General features: G+C 40.5%; 1 protein-coding gene across 1 annotated transcript; it reads left to right on the forward strand.

Annotated features, from left to right (window-relative positions):
- The first annotated feature begins 283 nt into the window (after positions 1-283).
- On the forward strand, positions 284-21726 carry hspa8 (heat shock protein 8). Its single transcript, XM_061703351.1, is given in 10 exon segments — positions 284-393; positions 1725-1944; positions 4336-4541; positions 4608-4760; positions 4873-5428; positions 7805-8007; positions 19991-20189; positions 20279-20511; positions 21313-21417; positions 21419-21726. Coding segments are annotated over 9 exon segments (1971 nt in total). The 5' UTR covers positions 284-393; positions 1725-1739; the 3' UTR covers positions 21530-21726.
- Positions 21727-27037: the final 5311 nt, after the last annotated feature.

Consider the following 27037-nt stretch of genomic DNA (forward strand, 5'->3'; position numbering starts at 1 on the left):
TTCTGATTTTCTGATTAGTCAGCTTTGTTAAGATCCCTTACCCATGTAAAACCTCGAAACTTTTTTACGCTGTTTTTGTCGCATTCTATGGCATAGAATATTCTCGAAATTGCCGACTATTGGTTAAAGCCTAGCGGTTTACGTTCGTGTGCGAACACATACGTCATATAGAATGCGGTCACTCTAACGTATCGCGTCAGAAGAATGCCCATTGGCTGTACGTTGATTACGCACAGAAAACGTTGCGTGTGATTGGATGCTTTGACCGTAATAAATAACGGTCAGTACACTTGTACTTCCCTTTCCTGCTTCCATACAAAGGACAAGTTGTCTCTGCGCATCTTTCCCTTCGACCTCCCCACCTTTCAAAATTATACCAGATTAACTGCTTTGGTTAGTCACGCATGGATGTTTCTTCTGTATTTTTTCCATTAATCCCAACATTTTATGTTAACGTTTTGCATGTTTTGTCGCTTGTGACTGTTGTATAAATCCGATTGAATTACGCTTACATAACTACATTACATTGATATTTCATGTTCTTAGTGTTGTTTTCCTGTGTAGTGTTTAATTCTTTAAAAATCGAAATGGCATTGGCTCATGACCGGAGATTAATGGGTGGGTGGGGGCGGGGGATGCAAGACATTCGGGAACGTTCTGGAATCGAATCAAGCTAACGGCCACTTACATTCTGCTGTGGAGTTGAGACAAACATTTAAACAACATTCAGAGTATAAATGGATGTTTCATGTCGAATATTTTAAAGCTACCTGCTCATTTTATTTACATTAACATACGCGCAGTCTTGTCGAACATAGATAATGACATCCTAGCATCGTGGTCACCATTTTGTACTGTACGTCTCATTTTGCATGTGCTTAGGCGAGCTCGAAATGATTTGTTAGTTCTAGTTCACAAATGCAATTCTTATCTTTGACTATTGAGATTATGAACCTTGTGATGACCTCAAATTACATCAGTAAATTGGTAACCTGCCTTTGTGTATGAACCTGCCAATGTCAAGATTGGGGAGTTACTAATTACATGTAACTAGATTACATAATTACAACATTTGCTATTGTAGTCCATTAAAGTAGTGAGAGAAAGTGTAAATTTTATCGTTTGTTGTCAGTCAATTTTGTTTTAATGTAAAGAACACATGAGCAATCGATCCATTTTCTGTACCGCTTTTCCTCACTGGGGTCGTGGGTGCGCCTGGAGCTGACTCTGGGCGAGAGGTGGTGTACACCCGGAACTGGTCTCCATCAAATCGCATGGCACATATAGACAGACAACCATTCACACTCTCATTCACACCCACTTAAAATTTAAGAGTCTTCAATTAACCTACCCTCCAAGAACACGATTAACTCGAAAATAATGTTTTTAATCCACTTTTTTTTAAAGATGAAACATCCAAGGGTCATGTTGAGGCATTAATTTCAAATTAAAAAGGTAATGAGACAGAAACTACTTTGAGAAAGTAATTGAGTTGCACCGTTACATTTTCAACAGGGTAACTTGTAACCAACTACATTAATCTTCCCAACCTTGATATTCACTTCGTACTTTAGTATGTTGCCGCCATTGTTTTACCTCACTGCTGCTACATTCTAGATGGATGATGATGCACAATCTGTTCTTTTGAAACATATTGAGGTTTTTATATATTTTATTTTTTAATTGCTTAAAAACAATTTCATGTGCTTGCATTTATTTTCCAGAGGAACAGACCAAGTATGTCGAAAGGACCAGCAGTTGGTATTGATCTGGGGACCACCTACTCCTGTGTTGGTGTCTTCCAGCATGGAAAAGTTGAAATTATTGCCAATGACCAAGGCAACAGGACAACACCTAGCTATGTGGCCTTCACAGATACTGAGAGGCTGATAGGTGATGCAGCGAAGAACCAGGTTGCAATGAACCCCACCAATACAGTCTTTGGTAAGTAAGGTATAACTGTAGTTGTGTTTTAGAGCCATTGTTGCACTTGGAACTGTGAAAATCCCCTGATCTCAGCACCGAAGCAGTAAATATTCAGGTTTCTGCAGGCCTCCATGAAAGCAGTCTGTTTACTGTTAAAAAAAAAATGTCAAAAGTCAATAGTGCGCCTTATCCGTTGGTATAGGGGAAAGTGAAAAAACTTGCACATTTTATAAATGTATGCCACCACATCTAGTGGTTATGAGAAAGGTGTACACTTTAATTCTAATACACCACCAAAAGGTGTAGCCTACACTTTCATTCCAATATGACTGCTACGTATGACTGCATATCCGTACAGTTGTGCTCATAAGTTTACATACCCTGGCAGAATTTGTGAAAGTTTTTTTTTTTTTTTTTTTTTTTTTAATATGACTGAACAACAATCATTAATTTCTTTATGGTTTGTTTTGTTTAATGATAATGCTTTTCTGAAATGCTTGACAGTTTAATTTGAATCCCATTAAAAAATTAAATGTTTTGCCTGGCCCTTCTAGACATTTAAGTCTAGTTCACCAATCTAATGACACAAAGTCACATGACCTCACACAATGTCTTCTGTTGGGCTTCCTGGGCATAGGTATTAACATTATAAGCCAGCCTGGCTGATTGTCGTGCCTACGTGGCGGCCATTTTGAGAACGTCGGCGTTACCATGAAGCCAACAGCGCCTACTCCTATTTACATTAAGATGAACAAAAACAACAGCTTGTATTGTTGCATTTGTCTGGCACTATCTGCCCAAACGTGGATATTTCAGCCCCCTTATAACTTGAGAAAACACCTTGCAGTAAAAACATTGTATTATTTTTTTAATCATAAGTTATGTACTTGTACTCAAGTATTTTTTTGGGAGGACTACTTTTTACTTGTGTCACATGATCATCAAGTAACAGTACTCTTACTTGAGTACAATATTTGGCTACCCTACCCACCTGGAGCGGCCATCCTCTATTGCTACCCTTAACGTAAGGGTAGCAACATTTTTTGCTCATCAGATCAGCCAGTGTCGCATTTGTTGCACTGGTCTTTTGTATTTTCGTGTTGTGGTTGTGGTCCCAGCTAGTACATCTTGTATTAATTAGGAAACACTCCTACAATTATCTAATTAGTTTACGGATGTTAAATGTATTAAGCGACGGAGCGGTGTTACAGGGGTTATGTCACAACACAGAATGAACTAATTTCAAATTGAGAAATGGCACACAAAAAATACTTTCCGTAATATTTTCCTGGAGGATGCATTTGGGATTAGCCTTTGAAGTAGGTAATGATGAAAAATGACGTGAAACAGACAATGATTTTAGGCACTACTGTGTTACTGTGTTACCATCACAGATGCTGGCTTTTGAACTTTGTGGCCATAACAGTCCGGATGGTTCTTTTCCTCTTTGGCCCGTAGGAAACTACATCCACAATTTCCCAAAACTATTTGAAATGTGGACTCGTCGGATCACATAACACTTTTCCACTTTGCATCAGTCCATCTTAGATGAGCTTGGGCCCAGAGAAGCCGACGGCGTTTCTGGGTGTTGTTGATAAATGGCTCTTGCTTTGCATAGTAGAGTTTCAAGTTGCACTTACAGATGTAGCGCCGAACTGTATTTACTGACATTGGTTTTCTGACGTGTTCCTGACTGAGCCCATGTGCTGATATCCTTTGGTTTTCTGACGTGTTCCTGAGCCCATGTGCTGATATCCTTTACAAATTATAGGTTAATGATGCAGTGCCGCCTGAGGGATCAAAGGTCATGGGCATTCAAAGTTGGTTTTCGGCCTTGCTGCTTACATGCAGTGATTTCTCCAGATTCCCTAAACCTTCTGATGATATGGACCGTAGATGATGAAATCCCTAAATTCCTTGCAATTGTACGTTGGGGAACATTGTCTTTAAACTCTTTGACTATTTTCTCACGCACTTGTTCACAAAGAGGTGAACCTCGCCCCATCTTTGCTTGTGAATGGCTGAGCAATTCAGGGAGGCTCCCTTTATACCCAATCATGGCACCCACCTGTTCCCAATTAGCCTGTTCACCTGTGGGAAACAGGTGTTTGATGAGCATTCCTTAACTTTCTCAGTCTTCCCAGCTTTTTGGGAACGTGTTGCAGCCATAAAATTCTAAGTTAATGATTTACTAAAAACAATAGTTTTGTCAGTTTGAACATTAAATAAATATCTTGTCTTTGTAGTGTATTCTATTAAATATAGGTTGAACATGATTTGCAAATCATTGTATTCTGTTTTTAATTGTTTAACACCAATGTCCCAACTTCATTGGAATTGGGGTTGTACTTGAGTACAATATTTGGCTACTCTACCCACCTCTGCTGATAACCTTTCATGTTTCTACAGATGCCAAGCGATTAATTGGCCGGAGGTTTGATGAGTCAGTTGTACAATCCGATATGAAACACTGGCCATTTATTGTAGTTGATGACAACACTCGCCCAAAGGTTCAAGTTGAATACAAGGGTGAGACGAAGTCCTTCTACCCAGAAGAGATCTCCTCAATGGTGCTGACAAAGATGAAGGAGATTGCTGAAGCCTATCTTGGAAAAGTAAGGATTTAATGATCAGTTTTTACAAAGACTTTGTGATTTGAATTGTATTTGCTTTGTTTGCAGTCTGTCAACAATGCTGTAATCACGGTACCTGCCTACTTCAACGACTCCCAGCGCCAGGCTACAAAGGATGCGGGAACAATCTCTGGTCTCAATGTCTTGCGTATTATCAATGAACCAACTGCAGCTGCTATAGCCTATGGATTGGACAAAAAAGTAAGTTCGAAGTCTCACAGCTTGGAATTTTTATTTGTCTATTTATTTATTTTAAGGCTTATCAGTTTCTTACTGTTGTAAAAAATTGCATTGTACAATGTTACATTTTCAGGTTGGTGCAGAGAGGAATGTGCTCATATTTGATCTTGGTGGTGGCACCTTTGACGTGTCAATTTTGACCATTGAAGATGGAATCTTTGAGGTCAAGTCCACTGCTGGTGATACTCATCTTGGTGGAGAAGATTTTGACAACCGCATGGTCAACCACTTCATTGCAGAGTTTAAGCGCAAGTACAAGAAAGACATCAGTGACAACAAGAGAGCTGTCCGTCGTCTTCGCACAGCATGCGAGAGGGCAAAGCGCACCTTGTCTTCCAGCACTCAGGCAAGCATCGAAATTGACTCTCTGTATGAGGGAGTTGATTTCTACACCTCCATCACCAGAGCTCGCTTTGAGGAACTCAATGCTGACCTCTTTCGGGGCACCTTGGATCCAGTGGAAAAATCACTACGTGATGCCAAGATGGACAAAGGGCTGATTCATGACATTGTCTTGGTTGGTGGCTCCACTCGCATCCCCAAGATCCAAAAGCTGTTGCAGGACTTCTTCAATGGAAAAGAACTGAACAAGAGCATCAACCCAGATGAAGCTGTTGCATATGGTGCTGGTAAGTGTCTTCATCCAGAGTAGCTCACAAAATAGGCAATTCTAAAGTTTCAAAAATCGAATTGATTTCTATTTTCCATACATGCAAATCAGTCTCCTTTTGGCGAAGTTTGCAGTTTTGAACTCAAAATAGGCCATTTACGTGAATCGTATACAGTGAACCCTCACTACTTTGTGGTTCGACTCTCGCGGATTCACGACTTCGCGGGGTTTTTAAGTTTTCTATATGGACATTATTTTGTGAATGTTTTAGAAAAATCGAGATAAGTGAACACCCAAAGTTCTCCCTTAAATTCATTAATATATTAATAATAAATAGTATTTCCGAGTGCAAAAATAAAAAAACAAGCATAAAATAAAATGGCAAAAAAACATGCATGACAAAGAGGAAAAATCGGGGGGGCGGGGGGGAGGAAAGTGTCTTGCATAACACAAAGCATCACATCTTGGTGACATAGCGCATTGTACACAGGCTGCTATTGGTCCATGGGAAGAAGACGACCAATCGCAGCATCACGTTTTCTAGTCGCAGCTGCGATTGGCGCTTTGACTGTTGGGACAGCCCAGCATCTCTGCTTGTCCCATTTCTGCGTCTCGCCGTCCTTTTAGCATCAAGCCTTCACTTCGCGTGGTTATATTTTACGCTCTGCTGTGTTTGTGATCTTTTGTGTTTCTGTTAAACTTTGCTTCAAGTTCAATTCAATTTTAAGTAGTGTTCAATAATGTGATATCCTATGATATGATTATCCTATGAATATGACTGAGAGAGTTTTAAAAGGTCAAAATACACGTTAAATAATTAAATCAATATGGTGTCTCTACTTTGCGGAAATTCGCTTATTGCGTCCAGTCCTGGAACCAAACTCCCGCGATAAACGAGGGTTCACTGTAGATCCGATGAGTTTTTCCTGGGGGGATAGGGGGGCTTTGCCGTCGTCATAAGCTGTTTCGTATTCCTTGAACGCTGGCAGCGAGCGGTAACGGTACTTTTACTCCGTTACAATTATTTAAATGTTGCACGGCACTTTTATTGAGCAATTATTGCTTATTTATCAACTCTTTCGTGCACGAGACTACAACCTCTGCATTGGGCGCTGTTTGCACCAATCTAATTTAAGCGTTAGTGACGTTTAAGTCTAGTTCACCAACCAAACAACAAAAAGTCAAATGACCTCACAGTCTTATATTGGGCTTCCCGGGCATAGATAACACTAGATAAGCCTCCCCGGCTGATCATCGTGCCTAAATGGGCACCATTTTGAGTTACCATTAAGACAACGGCGCGCTACTCTTGTTTACATTTAGACGAACAAAAGCAACAGCTTTCACGCATTGTAGTATTGTCTCCTCAAATGTGGATATTTTAGCTCACTATGGAAAACACCGTGCAGTAAATTGCAAAAAAAAAAATTTTTGTGTGTGTGCCATTTACCCAGTACTTCGAATTATTTCACTGTGTACTTTTCACTCTTTTGCTGTGTACTTTTCACTCTTACTCAAGTATTCACATTATTGTCAAGTAACAGTACTCTTACTTGAGTACAATATTTGGCTACTCTACCCACCTTTGGAGCGGATATCCGCTATTGCTACACATACATTTAAGCAACATATTTGCTCATCAGATCAGCCAGTGTTGTATTTATTGCACTGGTCTTTTGTATTTTCGCGTTGAGGTACTGCCGGGTCGTGGCCCTGGTTGTGGTGCCAGCGGAACCGTGAAGCACACGTAACATCGGCGACAAGAGCTGATCCGCTAGTACATCTTGTATTAATTAGGAAACGTGCCTACAATTATCTAATTAGTTTACAGATGTTAATGTTAAATGTATTAAGCGACAGAGCGATGTTAGAGATTATGTCACAAAACAGAATGAAGTAACTTCAAATTCAGAAATGGCCAATAAAAACAGAAAAATATTGTACTTAATATTTTCCTGTCGGATGCATTTGGGATTACCCTTTGAAGTTGATGATAATGAAGTGAAACAGGCAATGATTTTAGTCAATTCTTTTCCAGAATGAGAGTGCTTAAAAAGGAGGGTGGTATTCATGTGGCACAGCTTGAAGCAGGCATCAGGTGCAGGTGATGGGCCTGGCTCAAGTTGGAGGCCAAAACAAAAAAGCAAACAAATGAGGCAAATTTAATTTTAATCTTAAATTTGAGCGGTGTAAATGTTTTTATGCGTGAAGAAAATTCAAGATTTTGCCTTATTGTAGTCTTCTGGATTGCTTAATTTGTTTAAATCAAAACAATTCTCTGCGGGGGCCCGAGGGATCCCCCAAGACCCCCCCCCCATCCCCACTTAACAATGTTATTTTTAATTTTTTTCATCATCTTCATGCTTTTAGTGTTTGCATGTCTGATTTTTCACAGCTGTCCAGGCTGCCATCTTGTCTGGTGACAAGTCAGAGAATGTCCAGGACCTGCTCCTACTTGATGTTACTCCTTTATCTCTGGGTATTGAGACAGCGGGAGGTGTCATGACTGTCCTGATCAAGCGTAACACCACCATTCCTACAAAGCAGACTCAGACCTTCACCACTTACTCTGATAACCAGCCGGGTGTGCTCATTCAGGTCGGTACATCAATGTATTTTTTAAAACTAAATTTCAAATGTTGCGATTATTCCAGTTATAGGGATGGACAGTGTATGCGGTACACTGTACATATGAGTTTGGTTTACAGGAGAGATTTTGACCTACTGACCAAATCTTTGTGAAATTAATAAATCTGCAAAAATTTAAACAATTGTTTTTTTTCAATATGGGGTGCTGTGTGAACATTTTAAGGAGGAAAACATTTACTTAAATGGCTGCAATATAACGAGTGAAAAATTTAAGGGGGTCTGTATACTTCCCGTACCCACTGTATGTGCTTCAGCAGAGCCGTCAAATGTTCATTATGCAGATGTACACTTGTTAAGCGATTGTGATTAGGACTGGGGAAAAAAATTAAATGACTTAGGGATCAAGACTGTGACCAAATTGGTCACATGCGTAACCATGTTTTCAGCTTCTGTAATTAAAAAAAAAATTACGTCACTGCGGCTACGTCAATTTTTTTCAGCTACTGTGGGTCAAAGTCGAAGAAGAGGTGGAAAGTGGGTTCAGAAAGAAGAGGAAAGCACAGAGCCTAGAACTGAATGTGGGGACTTTGAATGTTGGGACTATGACAGGAAAATCTCGGGAGTTGGTTAATATGATGATTAGGAGAAAGGTTGATTTTTTTTTTTTTTTTTTTTTTTGTGTGTCCAGGAGACCAGGTGGAAAGGCAGTAAGGCTAGAAGTTTAGGGGCAGGGTTTAAATTATTTTACCATGGTGTAAATGGGAAGAGAAATGGAGTCGGGGTTATTTTAAAAGATTTGGCTAAGAATGTCTTGGAGGTGAAAAGAGTATCAGATCGAGTGATGAGGGTGTTATGTGTAATGTGATTAGTGGCTATGCCCCACAGGTAGGATGTGACCTAGAGGTGAAAGAGAAATTCTGGAAGGAGCTAGACGAAGTAGTTCTGAGCATCCCAGACAGAGAGACAGTCGTAATTAGTGCAGATTGTAATGGACATGTTGGTGAAGGTAATGGGGGTGATGGACAAGTACGGCATCCAGGAAAGGAATTTGGAGGGACAGTTGGTGGTAGACTTTGCAACAAGGATGAAAATGGCTGTAGTGAACACCTTTTTCCAGAAGAGGCACGAACATAGGGTGACATACAAGAGTGGAGGTAGAAGCACGCAGGTGGATTACATCTTGTGCAGACGATGTAATCTGAAGGAGGTTACCAACTTTAAGGTAGTGGTAGGGGAGAGTGTGGCTAGACCGCATAAAATGGTGGTGTGTAAGATGACTCTGGTGGTGGGGAGGAAGATTAGGAAGACAAAGGCAGAGAAGAGAACCATGTGGTGGAAGCTGAGACAGGACGAGTGTTGTGCAGCTTTCCGGGAAGAGGTGAGACAGGCTCTCGGTGGAGGGGAGGAGTTTCCAGAAGACTGGACCACTGCAGCCAAGGTGATCAGAGAGGCAGCCAGGAGAGTACTTGGTTTATCTTCTGGCAGGAAAGGAGAGAAGGAGACTTGGTGGTGGAACCTCACAGTACAGGAAATCATACAAGGAAAAAGGTTAGCTAAGAAGTGGGACACTGAGAGGACCGAGGAGAGGCAAAAGGAATACATTGAGATGCAACACAGGCCAAAGGCAGAGGTGGCGAAGGCCAAACGAGGCATATGATGACATGTATGGCAGGTTGGACACTAAAGGAGGAGAAAAGGATCTATACAGGCTGGCCAGACAGATGAATAGAGATGGGAAGGATGTGCAGCAGGTTAGGGTGATTAAGGATAGAGATGAAAACATGTTGACTGGTGCCAGCAGTGTGCTAGCTAGATGGAAAGAATACTTTGAGGAGTTGATGAATGAGGAAAATGAGAGAGAAGGGAGAGTAGAAGAGGCAAGTGTGGTGGACCAGGAAGTGGCAATGATTAGTAAGGAGGAAGTTAGAAAGGCATTAAAGAGAATGAAAAATGGAAAGGAGAGAAGGTCCTGATGACATTCCTGTGGCGGTATGGAAACATCAAGGAGAGGTGGCTGTGGAGTTTTTGAACAGCTTGTTCAATAGAATTCTAGTGCGTGAGAAGATGCCTGAGGAATGGAGGAAGTGTATTGGTGCCCATTTTTATGAACAAAGGTGATGTGCAGAGCTGTGGGAACTATAGAGGAATAAAGTTGATGAGCCACACAATGGAATTATGGGAAAGAGTAGTGGAGGCTAGACTCAGGACAGAAGTGAGTATTTGCGAGCAACAGTATGGTTTCATGACTAGAAAGCGTACCACAGATGCATTATTTGCCTTGAGGATGTTGGGAAAGGTACAGAGAAGGTCAGAAGGAGCTACATTGTGTCTTTGTAGATCTAGCGAAAGCCTATGACAGAGTACCCAGACAGGAACTGTGGTACTGCATGCGGAGGTCTGGAGTGGCAGAGAAGTACGTTAGAATACTACAGGATATTTACGAGGGCAGCAGAACAGTGATGAGGTGTGACAGAAGAATTCAAGGTGGATGTGGGACTGCATCAGGGATCAGCCCTGCGCTCCTTCCTTTTTGCAGTGGTGATGGATAGGCTGACAGATGAGGTTAGACTGGAATCCCCGTGGACCATGATGATTGCAGATGACGTGATCTGCAGTGAAAGCAGGGAGCAGCTGGAGGAACAGTTAGAAAGATGGAGGCATGCACTGGAAAGAAGAGGAATGAAGATTAGCCGAAGTAAAACAGAATATATGTGCATGAATGAGAGGGTTGGTGGGGGAAGAGTGAGGCTACAAGGACAAGAGATAGCAAGGGTGGAGGACTTTAAATACTTGGTCAACCGTCCAGAGCAATGGTGTGTGTGGTCAGGAAGTGAAGAAACGGGTCCAAGCAGGTTGGAACGGGTGGAGGAAGGTGTCGGGTGTGTTATGTGACAGAAGATTCTCTGCTAGGATGAAGGGCACGTTTATAAAACAGTGGTGAGGCCAGCCATGATGTACGGATGAGAGACAGTGGCACTGAAGAGACAACAGGAAGCAGACTTGGAGGTGGCAGAAATGAAGATGTTGAGGTTCGCTCTCGGAGTGACCAGGTTGGATAAAATTAGAAATGAGCTCATCAGAGGGACAGCTAAGGTTTAATGTTTTGGAGACAAAGTTAGAGAGAGCAGACTTTAATGGTTTGGACACGTCCAGAGGAGAAATAGTGCGTATATTGGTAGAAGGATGATGAAGATGGAGCTGCCAGGGAAGAGAGCTAGAGGAAGACCAAAGAGAAGGTTGATGGATGTCGTGAGGGAAGACATGATGGCAGTTGGTGTTCGGGAGGAGGATGCAGGAGATAGGCTTACATGGAAAAGGATGACTTGCTGTGGTGACCCCTAATGGGACAAGCCGAAAGGAAAAGAAGACGTCACTGCGGCTGTCCCGCGTGTAGAGCGCAACCCACGCGTGCAGTTTTGAAAATGTACTTCAGTTCACCTCCAAGTCGGGGGTGTCACTACGGCTGGTATTGGCTAGGACACCATAGAGTGGAGTTTCCGCTGCATTTTTTTGGCCATTTACGGTAGCAGTTTTTACTTTCCTTTCTGTAACAAGGAACAAAGCAACAACAATGGCGACCATGGAACAGTGTCTGCTAGAACAAATTGACCTAGATAAGCAGATGATGCGTTTAATTATGCTGCAAAATCGATCAAGAAGCCGGCGGCATGGATGGTATGCCCAAGGGGCATGCTGAGTAAGTCATCACAGCATGTGACTAAAACGGACCAATCACGAGAGATGATCTCCGCGGCGGTTTAATGCGCAGCAACAACAATTTTATACACACAGTGGCCGCACGAGCCAATTCGTCGGTCGTGATGCAATGTGGGTGTTGTCGGCCGTGTGAGCACGGGAGTATAAAGAGGCTGTTAGTCTAGATATTTGATTAAGAGTAACGTTACAAAGTCAAATTGTGTTATTTACGGACGGGGGTGAAGAGGACATGCAACAACTAACCAATAGGACAAGATGAAAGAGGACAGGGAAGGACAGGATGTGGGACTGCAAAGGACTTGGTCTATGGTTTTTAAAGAGTGACTCCAGGTATTTACTAACAGCAATCCTCTTTTCTTTATTGCCAAAAACAATGATCTGTTTTGTTGTGGTTTAATTGAAGAAAGTGGCTGGCTCATCCAGTTATGTTTTAGACAGTGACACAACACCTCAATTGAACTGGAGTCATCTCGAGACATTGCTAGATATAACTGTGTGTCATCTGCATAGCTATGATAGTCAAAATTAAAGTTCTGAAGAATTTGACCCAAGGGTAGCATATACAGGCTGAACAGGAGGGGTCCAAGAACTGACCCTTGAGGGACCCCATATGTCATTGTCATTCGATGAGATTGAACACTTCCAATGGTTACAAAATAACTCCTTTCTTACCCACGTTTCCAACCTGTTCCGCAGTATATTATGATCTACCGTATCAAAAGCCGCACTGAAGAAGACAAGACCAGAATTGACGCCTTTCCCGAGTCATTATTCAAACTTATATCACTTAGCACTTTAAGAGCATATTCTGTACTGTGATGAGTTCGGAAACTGATTGAAATTTGTCAAAAAGTCCATTTAAGTTCAAGAAATTGCTGAGTTGATTTAAAAATAACTTTCTCAACAATCTTGGCTATGAAAGGGAGATTTGAGATGTCTATAGCTTGCTAAATTGGAAGCGTCCAGCGTTCTACTTTTTAAAAGAGGCTTAATGGCAGCTACTTGAAGAGCTTGAGGAAACACGCCTGACTGAAGTGAGCACTTGATTTGCTGCAAATCATCTAGCACAGACTTCGCAATAGCTTTGAAAAAGTCAGATGGTATTGTAAATATAGTTCGTTGCGGCTCCATTTACCGGAGACATATTCCTTATGTTTTTTTCTCCAATTTTTTTGGTCAACTGTATAAAATTAATTAATAATAGTTTTTCCTGGGTGGCTACAGATGTACAGTGGGTACGGAAAGTATTAAGACCCCCTTAAATTTTTCGCTCTGTTATATCGCAGCCATTTACTAAAATAATTTCCCCCCCCCCCCTCATTAATGTACACGCAGCACCCTATTTTGACAGGAAAAAAAACGGAATTGTTTAGGTTTTTGCAGATTTATGAAAGAAAAACTGAAATATTACTCAGCCATAAGTATTCAGACCCTTGGCTTGACACTCATATTTAACTCTGGTGCTGTCCATTTCTTCTGATCATTCATCCTTGAGATGGTTCTAAACCTTCATTGGAGTCCAGCTTTGTTTGATTAAACTGATAGGGGTGTGGCTTTCCTAATCAAGTCCAGTCTATATAAGATCTTAACAGCTCATAGTGCATGTCAGAGCAAATGAGAATCATGAGGTCAAAGGAACTGCCTGAAGAGCTCAGAGACAGAATTTTGGCAAGGCACAGATCTGGCCACGGTTACAAAACAATTTCTGCTGCACTTAAGGTTCCTAAGAGCACAGTGTCTTCCAGAACCCTTCCTACGGCTGGCCGTCCAGCCAAACAAACTGAGCAATCGGGGGAGAAGAACCTTGGTGAGAGAGGTAACGAAGAACCCAAAGATCAATATGGCTGAGCTCCAGAGATGCAGGAGGGAGATGGGAGAAAGTTCGAGAAAGTCAACCATCACTGCAGCCCTCCACTTGTCAGGGCTTTATGGCAGAGTGGCCCTCGGTAGCCTCTCCTCAGTGCAAGACACATGAAATCCCGCATGGAGTTTGCTAAAAAAAAAAAAAACACCTGAAGGACTCCCAAGATGGTGAGAAATAAGATTATCTGGTCTGATGAGATCAATATAGAAATTGTTGGCCTTAATTCAAAGTGGCATGTGTGGAGGCAACCAGGCACTGCTCATCACCTGTCCAATACAGTCCCAACAGTGAAACATAGTGGTGGCAGCATCATGCTGTGGGGGTGTTTTTCAGCTGCAGGGACAGGATGACTGGTTGCAATCAAAGGAAAGATGAATGCAGCCAAGTACAATGATATCTTGAATGAAAACCTTCTCCAGAGTGCTCAGGACTTCAGGCTGGGCCGAAGGTTCACCTTCCAACAAGACAATGACCCCAAGCACACAGCTAATATAACGAAGGAGTGGCTTCAGAACAGTTTGTGACTGTTCTTGAATAGCCCAGCCAGAGCCCTGACTTAAACCCAATTGAGCATCTCTGGAGAGACCTGAAAATGGCTTGTCCACCAATGATCACCATCCAACCTGACAGAACTGGAGAAGATATCTGAGGAGGAATGCCAGATCCACAAATCCAGGTGTGAAAAACATGTTACATCATTCCCAAAAAGACTCATGGCTGTATTAGCTTCTACTAAATACTGAGCAAAGGGTCTGAATACATATGGCTGTGTGATATTTCAGTTTTTCTTTTTTTTATAAATCAGCAAAAATTTCAACAATTATGTTTTTTTTCTGTCAATATGGGGTGCTGTGTGTACATTAATGTGGAAAAAATTTACTTAAATGATTTTAGCAAATGGCTGCAGTACAAAAGAGTGAAAGATTTAAGAGGGTCTGAATACTTTCCGTACCCACTGTAAAATGGCATGCAAGAGAATTGTTTGTTTGCAAAATAGTTTTAATTTTGGCGTTTGTGATCTGTCTGATTTATCTGGTTTAACAGACTTGCTTTTTTTGAAAACAGAATTGGAAAAGGCAAATTAATCCATAGACATATTTTTGATGATGACATTGAAATCTCATAGTGGTACTTTGATTCAGGCTGCAACTGCGTCCACCATTACAAGGTTTATGTAATAAAAACACTAAAATGACATTGAAGCCACAATTTAACAATTATGATTATTAATCCCAGTTATGGTCTTGACAATTTTTAAAATATGGAAATTGAGACTAATTTTGAAAAATTGTTGTGAAGTAAATTTTTATTGGTTGGGAGCGCTGTACCACAGCAGGCAGGGGGAGCTTGTTAAAAAAGCCCTAACTTAACCCAAGGAGAAGGTGACTACAGCAAAAAAAAAAAAAGTAATTGGAATATTCCATACAAATTTCACGGCAGCATCTCTGAGTTAAACTTGTTCAAGAGCTTTCTTTAGGAGCACTTTAAGGTGTATTTCAGGCTGAGCAGGGAACTTTGACGGAGTTTGAAAGAGACTCATTAAACCGCAGAGACTCATTAAAGCCGATCAGCAAAAAATGCTACTTTTCGGCCGATCCCGACAAGCGCGGTTCAGATCGGTGTAAAGTCTAGTTGATATAGGAAATATGAAAAGAGCATGCAAGAGAAGACATTTGGCTGAAAATGAATTGTCCGCCATTCCAAGGCTGATCCAATAAATACATTAAAGTAACAAATATTAAAGGCATCATTTATTAACTCATTTAGTGCCAGCCATTTTTCAGATATTGGGACAGCCGGGTGCCTTTGACAAATTTTTGGAGGCCTACAGAAAATTGTGTCCTATAGCGATAGAAACATGGAACCCACCAAAGGAGAGATTTAACCCTCTTCTTTCATCAGGAAAAAAAGTACCTTTCTACCTTTTTACCGTTCTTTAGTAAACAGCAGTTGAACATAGGTAAGTTGAAAATACCGGTTTCCAAGAAGAAGAAAAAAACCTTTCACTTCGATGCAAATTTTTTTGCCTTCATGAAAGCTCAAATATCTGTTTTCATACTAATAACAACATAAATGAGACAGAAGTATTTTGATTGCAAAATAACAGTTTATTTACAAGTATAAAACATGCATTTTCAAATTGATGAAGAACTTTGAAGTATGTACAGTTCTGTGCGTGTCGGAGTTTAGTGGGTTCACAATCAGCAAATGACGAGCCATGAACAGCCCCACTGCTTGATGCACCTCCTGTAAATGATAAAAAAAAATAAACAATTAGCATAAAAATGAAACATTATTGCTGGTGTGAGAAATGGAGAAAAATACTTTTTTTCACCTTTCTTGTCAGCAGGTGTGTGAGTGCATCTGCTGCTGGTTGCACCAACTGCACTTTACAGAAATATTTACAATTACCACAAACTATTTATTGTTGCTGAAGTGCGATGAGGAAAGGTTTAAAAAAAAAAAAATACAATACACCACATTGTCTGAAAATATTTTTGGGCGCGGTCTAGAAATAAAACGGCGGAAAAAAAATCTAATCTAGCTATCGATGCTCCATGTTTTTCTGTCTACAGGGTGTATGATTTGTAAACGTGTTGTATCGTAGGACAAACTGTTGTGCTTATTTGTGGACGTTGCATGAAGATAATGGTCAAACGGAGTAATCGCTCAGGCTATGGATGTTAGCTTTGAAGTTAGCAAGTTCTTACCTCTCCGGTGACTTTCTGGGGGCTGACGAGAGGACGCGCTGCTGCTCCCAGATAAGGATACATCCAGATCAGGCTCATTGTAATCGGTCTGAATCAGATAAGGATACCTCCAGATCAGGCTGAATCTCAATTGGCAGTGGATCTGGTCACGATCTTGTCCTTCGAAAGCTCGACACTGCGTTCATTGTCGTAGCGTTATCCCTTTCTTTTTTGGGAAAGGGATGACGATGGTACATCATCCTTTTTGGCGTAATCAAAACTGAGAGCAAACTGTATTCATTCATGGTTTTTCGCTCTAACTCGTGGCTCACAGTCTCTCCCCCTACAACGCTCCACCACGTCACATGGGTCCTCACCAGATATGGTCTTCCGTTGACGTGCTGACAAAGCTCTAATCAAAGCTACTGCTGCCATATGGTGTCGATTTAACATTAAAATCCTTTCCAAGCCTTACTTATTGTAGCGCTGCGCCAAACCCTCTGTTACAATACACACACACAGGGGGTATGGAAAGTATTCAGACCCCTTTAAATTATTATATTGCAGAGATTTGCTAAAATCATTTAATTTTTTTCCACATTAATGTACACAGAGCACCCCATATTGACAGAAAAAAAAACTGAATTGTTGAAATTTTTGCAAATTTATTCAAAAAGAAAACCTGAAAATATCACACAGCCATAAGTATTCAGACCCTTTGCTCAGTATTTAGTAGAAGCACCCTTTTGAGCTAATACAGCCATGAGTCTTTTTGGGAATGATGCAATGGGTTTTTCACACCTGGATTTGGGGATCCTCTGCCATTCCTCCTTGCAGATCCTCTCCAGTTCTGTCAGGTTGGATGGTGAACGTTGGTGGACAGCCATTTTCTGGTCTCTGCAGAGATGCTCAATTGGGTTTAAGTCGGGGCTTTGGCTGGGTCATTCAAGAACAGTGATGGAGTTATTCTGAAGCCACTCCTTTGTTGTTTTAGCTGTGTGCTTAGGCTCATTGTCTTGTTGGAAGGTGAACCTTCAGCCCAGTATGAGATCCTGAGCACTCTGGAGAAGGTTTTTGTCCAGGATATCCCTGTGCTTGGCCGCATTAATCTTTCCTTTGATTGCAGCCAGTCATCCTGTCCCTGCAGCTGAAAAACACCCCACAGCCTGATGCTGCCACCACCATGCTTCACTGTTGGGAAGTTATATCTTGGTCTCATCAGACCAGATAATCTTCTTTCTCACCATCTTGGAGTCCTTCGGGTATTATTTAGAAAACTCTATGCGGGCTTTCATGTGTCTTGCACTGAGGAGAGGCTTCCGTCGTGCCACTCTGCCATCTTTCCTTCGATTGCAGCCAGTCGTCCTGTCCCTGCAGCTGAAAAACACCCCACAGCATGATGCTGCCACCACCAGCTTCACTGTTGGGACTGTAGTGGACAGGTGATGAGCAGTACCTGGCTTTTTCCACACATAGAGCTTAGAATTAAGGCCAACAAGTTATATCTTTGTCTCATCAGACCAGATAATCTTATTTCTCACCATCTTGGAGTCCTTTGGGTGTTTTTTAGAAAACTCTATGCAGGCTTTCATGTCTTGCACTGAGGAGAGGCTTCTGTCGGGCCACTCTGGCATAAAGCCCTGGCTAGTGGAGGGCTGCAGTGATGGTTGACTTTCAAGAACTTTCTCTCATCTCCTAACTGCATCTCTGGAGCTCAGCCATAGTGATCTTTGGGTTCTTCTTTACCTCTCTCACCAAGGCTCTTCTCCCCCGATCGCTCGATTTGGCCGGACGGCCAGCTCCAGGAAGGGTTCTGATGGTCCCATTTAAGGATTATGGAGGCCACTGTGCCCTTAGGGACCTTCAATGCAGCAGAATGTTATGTTTTTTTTGTAACCTTGGCCAGATCTGTGCTCTGCCACAATTCTGTCTCTGAGCTCTTTAGGCTCTTCCCTTGACCTCATGATTGTCATTTTCTCTGACATGCATTGTGAGCTACAAGGTCTTATTATAGAGAGGTGTGCGGCTTTCCTTATCAAGTCCAATCAGTATAATCAAACACAGCTGGACTCCAATGAATGTGAAGAACCATCTCAAGGATCATTAGAAGAAATGGACAGGACCAGCATTAAATATGAGTGTCACAGCAAAGGGTCTGAAAACTTATGGCTGTGTGATATTTCAGTTTTTCTTTATTAATAAATCTGCAAAAGTTCAACAATTGTTTTTTTCTGTCAATACGGGGTGCTGGGTGTACATTAATGTGGGGAAAAAATGAATTTAAATGATTTTAGCAAATGACTGCAATATAACAGAGTGAAATATATTATTAAAAAAAAATACAACTGAAATGGCACTAAATGGATGAGTTTGTGAAATCGTATTAATAAGTGTTTGGCGCTAAATGTGTTTCAGTTATAGAGTATTGGGAATATTGTGAAATTTACCAGTACATAGATTTTTTTTTTTTTATCCTTTTACATAATATACTACAGTAATTGTCCCGCGGTGATGTTATTGACATACATTTAAAAATGGAAACGAAGACAAATTGTTCTGGAAGTGAATTTCTGGAAGTTGGCAGCTCTCATAGTATTTTGTCCTGGTGTTTTGACTTTCGGCCATGGGTTCATCAGTTTTGGCCAAGAACCAAATTCAGTTACTGGTTTGATCCATAACATGTCAGAAAATAGGCAGCATTTTTTAATCATTTTCCAAAAAGGTGTTTGCGAAGGTCTTTTGATGAAACACAAATATAATCAACCTGTTTTGGTCTTCTTATAATAGAGATGTTCTGCTGTATTTTTTTTAATTAATATATAATTTGTAATAGTTACTGTTGAGAGACTGAAATTCTGAGAATTTGGACAATTTTAAGTTCAACAAGAACGATTATTGCAATCCTTACGGTTAAGCAATATTTTTGCTCATCATATCAGCCAGTGTCGTATTTGTTGCACTGGTCGTTTGTCTTTTTGCATTGAGGTGTTGCGGGTCGTGGCCGTGTTTGTGTTCCCATTGGAACCGCGAAGCACGCAACATTGGTGACAAGAGTTGATCTGGTAGTACATCTTGTATTAATTGGCAAACACAGCTAAAATGATCTAATTAGTTTACTTATGTTAAATGTATTAATTTACAGAGCGATGTTAGGGATTATGTCACAACACAGAATGAACTAACTTCAAATTCAGAAATGGACAGTAAAAAAAAATAAATATTGTACTTATTTTCTTGGAGGATGCATTTGGTATTAGCCTTTGAAGTTGGTGACAGTGAAAAATGAAGTGAAACAGACAATGATTTTAGTCAATTCTTTTGCAGAATGAGAGTGCTGAAAGAGGAGGGTGCTATTCATGTGGCACAGCTTGAAGCAGGCATCAGGTGGAGATTGGCCTGGCTCAAGTTGGAGGCCAGAACAAAAAAGCAAAGAAATGCGGCAAATTTTATTTTAATCTTAAATTTGTACATCAACATGTACGAGCGCTGTAAATACGTGTTTCTGCGTGAAGACTTGAAAAAATATTATTTTTTGCCTTATTGTAGTCTTTGAGTCTTCCAGATTGCTTAAGTTTGTTAACATCAAAAAGATTCAATGCGGGGGCCCGGTGGACCCCCCCACCCAGACTCCACCCTTACAATATTTTTCTTTTTTTGGTCACCTTTTTCATCCCTTTGGTATTTGCATGTCTGGTTAAATGCTCCTTCTACCCGCCAACAGGTATATGAAGGTGAGCGTGCTATGACCAAGGACAATAACTTGTTGGGCAAGTTTGAGCTAACAGGCATCCCTCCAGCACCTCGTGGCGTTCCTCAGATTGAAGTGACATTTGATATTGATGCAAACGGCATCATGAATGTCTCTGCAGTTGACAAGAGCACTGGCAAGGAGAATAAGATCACAATCACCAATGACAAGGGTATAGTGTTAATTTTAACATACTTGACGAAAAATATAAATTGTAAAAGTACAGGTTTGACTGCTTTTTACATTTTGATATAATTTTAGGACGTCTCAGTAAGGACGATATTGAACGCATGGTTCGGGAAGCTGAGAAGTACAAAGAAGAGGATGATGTCCAACGTGACAAGGTGTCTGCCAAGAATGGCCTGGAATCTTATGCTTTCAACATGAAATCAACAGTGGAGGATGAAAAGCTTTCTGGGAAAATCAGTGATGATGACAAGAAAAATATATTGGACAAATGCAATGAGGTCATTAGCTGGCTTGACAAGAACCAGGTATGTGATAAAACTTATTGATTAACAATGAGAAGTTAACCAGTGTTTTTGACAGCCATATTAAGTTCAGTTTTAGTTTGTTGTTTGGACAAAAATGCTTATTATACTTTGTCACATTTGAGTCATTTCAAAATGTGATGGTTAAGTCTCGTTTTAGTTGATGAAAATAAAAAAAAATTGTCTAATTTGTCCATTTTTTAAAAATAAGTTTATATTTATAATTTCAGAATTTTGGCAAAATATTACAACCCATATTCCAATGAAGTTGGGATGTTTAATTGAATACACTACAGAGACAAGATATTTAATGTTCCAACTGATACATTTTTGTTTTTAGCAAATAATCATTAACTTAGAATTTTATGGCTGCAACACTTTCCCAAAAAACTGGGACCAGGGTCATGTTTATCACTGTGTAACATCACCCTCTCTTTTAACATTCAATAAACGTTTGGGAACTGAGGACACTAATTGCTGAAGCTTTGTAGGTGGAATTATTTCCCGTTCTTGCTTGATGTACAGCTTCAGCTGTTCAACAGTCCGGGGTCTCCGTTGTCGTATTTTACGCTTCATAATGCGCTATACATTTTCAATGGGAGACAAGTCTGTGTATGGGCGTGTATGTATGTATGTTAGTACATTTTTTGTTGTTGTTTTTTTTATTTTTTATTTTTTTATTTTTTTATATACGTTACATTACATGTTTTCCTAGTCACATTGTCATGGGGGGAAAAAAAGGGGTGTCAACAATCGTTTCATCTTCGATGGTTCACTCAACATTTTTATTGTGTTTTTGTTTAGACTGCTGAAAAGGATGAATATGAACACCAGCAGAAGGAACTGGAGAAAGTGTGCAACCCGATCATCACAAAGCTCTACCAGAGTGCTGGAGGCATGCCAGGTGGTATGCCAGAAGGTATGCCTGGTGCATTCCCTGGTGCTGGCGGTGCTGCTCCTGGTGGTGGATCCTCTGGCCCAACCATTGAGGAAGTTGACTAAGTATTCCATCACATGCTAACATATTTCTGCATCTAAGAAGGTAGCCCTCTTGTAGCAGTTTTATCATGCTGAAGAGTGTAATTATATTGTGAAAAAACAAAAACAGGGTTCAAGTTTCTTTCATTGTTTGCAACTGGATTGATTAGCTGAAAGGGACACAATCGTGCTGTTGTCTTTTCCTTGACATTAAAACTTGACCCTTTTTTTGCATCAAAACTTTGTCTTGCTAAAAGTCTGTTTTTCCATATAGGCAGAGTGCACAAATTGATTTATTTCTTTTTTTTAAATTATTATTTTAAACGTGCATGTGACTCACAGGAAATGTTCTGGCTGTGCTTTAGTGTGTGTGTGTGTGTGTGTGTGTGTGTGTGTGTGTGGTGTGCTTGAGCTGACTAACAGCCCACCACACTCAAAATGTGCATCTTGACAAACTGGAATAGAATTAAACTTCAGTGGTTTATAGTAGTTTCAGAAGGCCAATGACTTGAAAGCAGGGACATGAAACCCATCTGTTCTCTAAACCAATTAGCGACAGTGCTGGGTGGGGTGGGACCCTCCCTCTGGTTCATTGTGTGCGTACTTTTGAAATGCGGGCGCTCGTGTACTCAAAGCTAAGTTTTGTGACGGCGACCTGGTTGCTGCACAGTTCCAGAAGGTTGAGTGGCATAAATGCAATTAATTCCAAAGCCAAATTCCACTGTGACGATGTGGAAATATTTTGGATTCAAGCCGGATGAACGCGGCCATCCATCACACAGAGCTTGTATGACCAATTTCTATGAAGTCGCAACAAAAACACTACTTAAAACCTCAGTGACAAAAATCTAATTTAAAACACAATCTAATTTTAAACACAAATACAACTATCCAACCCAACTAACTGGGAACAAAAAACACAATGTTTCCTGTCAGCTTGCAATTATGGAACCCTTTGCCCGACGGTGTTATATGGTGCATGGCTGCTCACATTATATACTGTACTATATACTACTATACTACAGTATAGCGTTACTCACTAGTGTAAGATGTAGCCATTGAACATGTTGAAAAGCAGCGTTTAAAGAAAAGCTGAAGACCTTTTGAAAAGTAGTACAAATCTTAAAACAAGTTGCTTTGACGTACTTGTGCGGTTATTAATGTTGCTATACTTTGCACTTAACAAACTGAAAATTTGATTGGCAGTTAATGCAAGTTAAGGCATTAATGTGTGTAGTCTGTTAATCTGTGCCAAATGTTCAAGTGCATTTTTTTGTGAACAGAGCCTGAGTGTTTTATTTATATTTATGTAAGATATTTACTGTTCTACATTACAATGCCATTGTTCAATATATTCTTTGAGTTAATTGTTCTTAAAAAGGATGTATTTGCATTATTATGCTCAGTGGTATAAAAAGCAAAAGCTATGGATGTGAAAATATTTGACAAACTATAAAAAAAAATAAAGTAACAACTAATAAAAAAATCTGCAATATGGTGGAATAACAAAGCAAGAACTGGGATAGTGTAGGATTACTGTATCTGTATTCTGTGATAAATTGAAGGAATTCATTGTTCCAGGGCTTGGACTCATTGTTTCAAGACGTGCATCCTGGGACTCTCATTGCCATCAAGTGTAAAATGATCTATGTATTTCCGAAATGCAGTGATTCTCAAAGTGTACAAGTACCACTAGCAGTATGCTGAAGAATCACTGAAGTAAAATTTACTATTAAAACAATTTCATCAAATGTACTAGGAGGAGGCTTGGATCTATGCATTCAGCCTGTTTAAACTTTTTTTAAAAAATCTAGTTTAGAGTTTTTAAGCACAGTAAATTTTGAAGTGCAATATTGTAAGTACAATACATTCTCGTTTTTTAACTGCTTATTGTTTTTAATTGAAGTGCAATTTATTTCATGAACACTTAGGCCAATGAATTGTTCCCACAATTGCTTACTTTTTGAAAATAACTCCAATATAGTTTCTCACATTACATTCACGTTAAGATTTAAGACTCTATACTGACAAATGCAACTGTCCACTATATTGTTTCTCTATCGTAATACCAAGACTCAGCATGGTGTGGGCTGAAATGTGTGCCACCAGGAATTGAATTTGAAAAACATCGACCAGTTCAAGGTGTACCCTGCCTCGCCCAATAATAGCTGGGATAGGCTCCAGCGCGCCCGTGAAGATAAGCGGAACGGAAGAAGAATGAATAATTTGAATTGGTATTAACTGAAGTCCAATAAACTTCCAATAAGTCCAATATATATATATATATATATATATAAATATATATAAATAAACCTTAACATTCATTTTCAAGTTTATTGGACTTATATATATATTATATATAAGCAATGAAAATTCTAATTTTAAAATTCCATTTGATCATTTCAGATCCATCCATCTTCTGTACTGCTTATCCTCAGGGTCGTGGGCGTGCTTCGGGCGAGAGGTAGGGTACACCCTGAACTGGTCGCCAGCCAATCGCAGGGGACATAGAAACAAACAACCATTCGCACTCACATTCACGCCTACGGGCAATTTAGAGTCTTCAACCTACCACGCATGTTTTTGGGACGTGGGAGGAAACTCACGCAGCCACGGGGAGAACATGCAACCTCCACACAGATGAGACCTCTGCAATTTAACCCCGCGGTCCTCAGAGCTGTGAGGCCGATGTGCTAACCATTTTTCCAACGTGACGCCCATTTCAGATTCAGTTCGACAAATTCATTTTCAAATTAGCTGTGACAGACATCCGTGAACTGTAAGGAATATAAATCGATCGGCGATACACAGATCTTGTCTTCGGCCAATCAGCGCCTTCGTTTTTTTTTTATCACATGACAGAAGTCAAATCTAACCAGCGACGCTATTTTAACCTTTATACCACCTTTCCTTAACGTTTGTGGAATGCATCATACGGTCAGTAAGAGATGATTAAAAAAAAAAAAAAAAGTTCTTTCTTTAGAACATAGGAAAGGATATGTCACACCGACGAGACTAAGTCGTCTTTCCGGTTCTTTCCCAACATTACTGCGTCCAGGCTTTACTGACACCTAAGGGTAGAAACCGCACACAGCACATCTCGATAGCACTGTTCCAAGTGAATTCCGGTGGTTTTACATGGCTGAATTGGGAGTCCAGCCCTTATGCAGCCGTTGTCCATGTTTTTGGACATTGATGTATTTCACCACAGACAAAACAGTTGAAGTCAAAGCTCAGAGGGCTGAAATTTGGCCTCACAGTTTTGATCAAGTTAAAAAACCATGGCACATTTTCCATGTTGTTATAAATAGGAGATAAACATGACTATTATTCCATTATATGGCACTATTAATTTCCATTACAAATCACATGTTTCAATGAACTGTAAACTTGATGCTATAATGCTTTTCCTATAAATACTGAATACCAACCTCCCTTTTCTCACAAGGACAAGTTAGCTATGAATAGGCCTTTCTTCTTTCCTCATTCCCCTCCCATTTTTTCAGTATTAGGCATTGCTTTCGCATGTGTCTCAGAGACGGAAGAGATGTGAAGCAACTTGTAACCTCTCTTGAATGTCTCTCTCTTTGCAAATATATTATTAAAACTACAAAAGACGAGATTGTTTCCCGATTTAATTTCCAAAACAGATTGCTATCCCTTACAGTTCCGGATGTCTGTCACAGCTAATTTGAAACTGAATTTGTCGAAATGAATCTGAAATGATCAAACTGAATGTCAAAATATGTAATTTGAATTTTCATTGCAGATATAAAATTCTTGTATTCACTTTCAAGTTTATTGGACTACAAATTCAACTTCAGTTAATACAAATTAAAATTATGTTTTTCCAAATTCAGTTTGTAAATTCTAATTCAATTCCTGGTGTCACATATTTCAGCCCATAGCATGGTACTGTGGCATCAGCTGCCTTGGCGGTTGAGGACATGTAGATGGAGCTGCCATTTTTTTACAGAGTCCCCGTACCCTGGCTTTCTTGGACCAAAGCCGTAGAAAATAATGCAGACGGTGACGGGAGGGCGCCATGGCACAAGACTGCTGCGGAGGACACATTCGTCAGCTGCATTCGATGGAAAACTGCGATGATGTTTCTCTCCAGCAGGGAAATTAACAGCCTATTTTAGAGAGGCTGAAGGACGGGGCAAATATAGGAGTGACAAAACAAAAAACACACAAGCACATAAAACATGCTCCAAGATGAAAATGCAGCAATCACAGAAATCAACTGCAAAAGAAAAATGGAAGTGAGAAATGCTGCAATCACATCCATTGTCTATACCGCTTATCCTCACTAGGGGTGCGGGCGTGCTGGAGCCTATCCCAGCTATCTTCGGGCGAGAGGCGGGGTACATCCTGAACTGGTCGCCAAACAACTGCAAAAGAAAACTGCTGCAAGATAACGATGCTGCAGTCACAGACAACTGCAAAGGAAAAATGCTGAAAACAAATCACAAACTACAGTGGCCTGGAAGTGCAAAACAATATAACAAATTGTGAAACACATCTCATAAAACACATTAACAAAAGCAGAAAAACTTTTACAAAAGACGAAACAAATTACATTTGAGACAACCAAAGGGAACATCCAACATTATTAGGAATCCAGCGTATTTTCCTGGAAGAACACGCCCTGCTCCAACATTACTGGCTCCAGGATACGCGCCGCTGCACTATGCAAACATGCAAATTAGTCTCCTTTTGGCAAAATTCGCTGTTTTGAACTCAAAATAGGCCATTTATGTGAATCGTACAGATCCGGTGATTTTTCTTCCTGGGGGGGGGGTTGTTGTCGTCATAGCCTGTTTCGTACTCCTTGAACGCTGGTAGCTAGATCCATTCCACACATCCACCGTCCACACGTAATTTCTGAATATTATTCTGCGGTGGACTAATATGTGAAAGCGCATCGGCCTGGGGTTCCGCATGTGCACTCTGGACCTGCTTTGGAGTCACAGGAGTTGATGACACCAGAAAAAACACTTCCGCCTCTTCAGCTGTTAAGAAGTAATGGTACTTTTACTCCGTTTCAATTATCCAAATGTCACTCGCTACTTCCATCCATCCATTTACCACTTATCCTCACAAGGGTCATGGGTTGCTGGAGCCTATCCCAGCGATCTTCGGGCAGAAGGGGGGGGGGGGGGGGGCACACCCTGAACCGGTCGCCAGCCAATCGCAGGGCACATAGAAACAAACAACCATTCACAGTCACATTCACACCTACGGGCAATTTAGAGTCTTGATTGTCGTGCCTATGTGGCGGCCATTTTGGAAAGGTCGTTGTTACCGTGAAGGCGTGCTACTCATGTTTACATTTAGACGAACAAAAACAACGGCTTTCATGTATTGTCGTATTTGTCTGGCACTATCTCCCAAAACGTGGATATTTCAGCCCCCATATAACGTGAGAAAACACCTTGCAGTAAAAAGCATTTTATTTCGTTATTTTTATTTTATTGATGTTCATGTTGTGGTTAAAAAAAAAGTATTTTTTTACTCATACTCAAGTAATTTTTTTTTTAGGACTATC

The sequence above is a fragment of the Phycodurus eques genome, chromosome 17, assembly GCF_024500275.1.
Source record: "Phycodurus eques isolate BA_2022a chromosome 17, UOR_Pequ_1.1, whole genome shotgun sequence".
Taxonomy (NCBI): domain Eukaryota; kingdom Metazoa; phylum Chordata; class Actinopteri; order Syngnathiformes; family Syngnathidae; genus Phycodurus; species Phycodurus eques.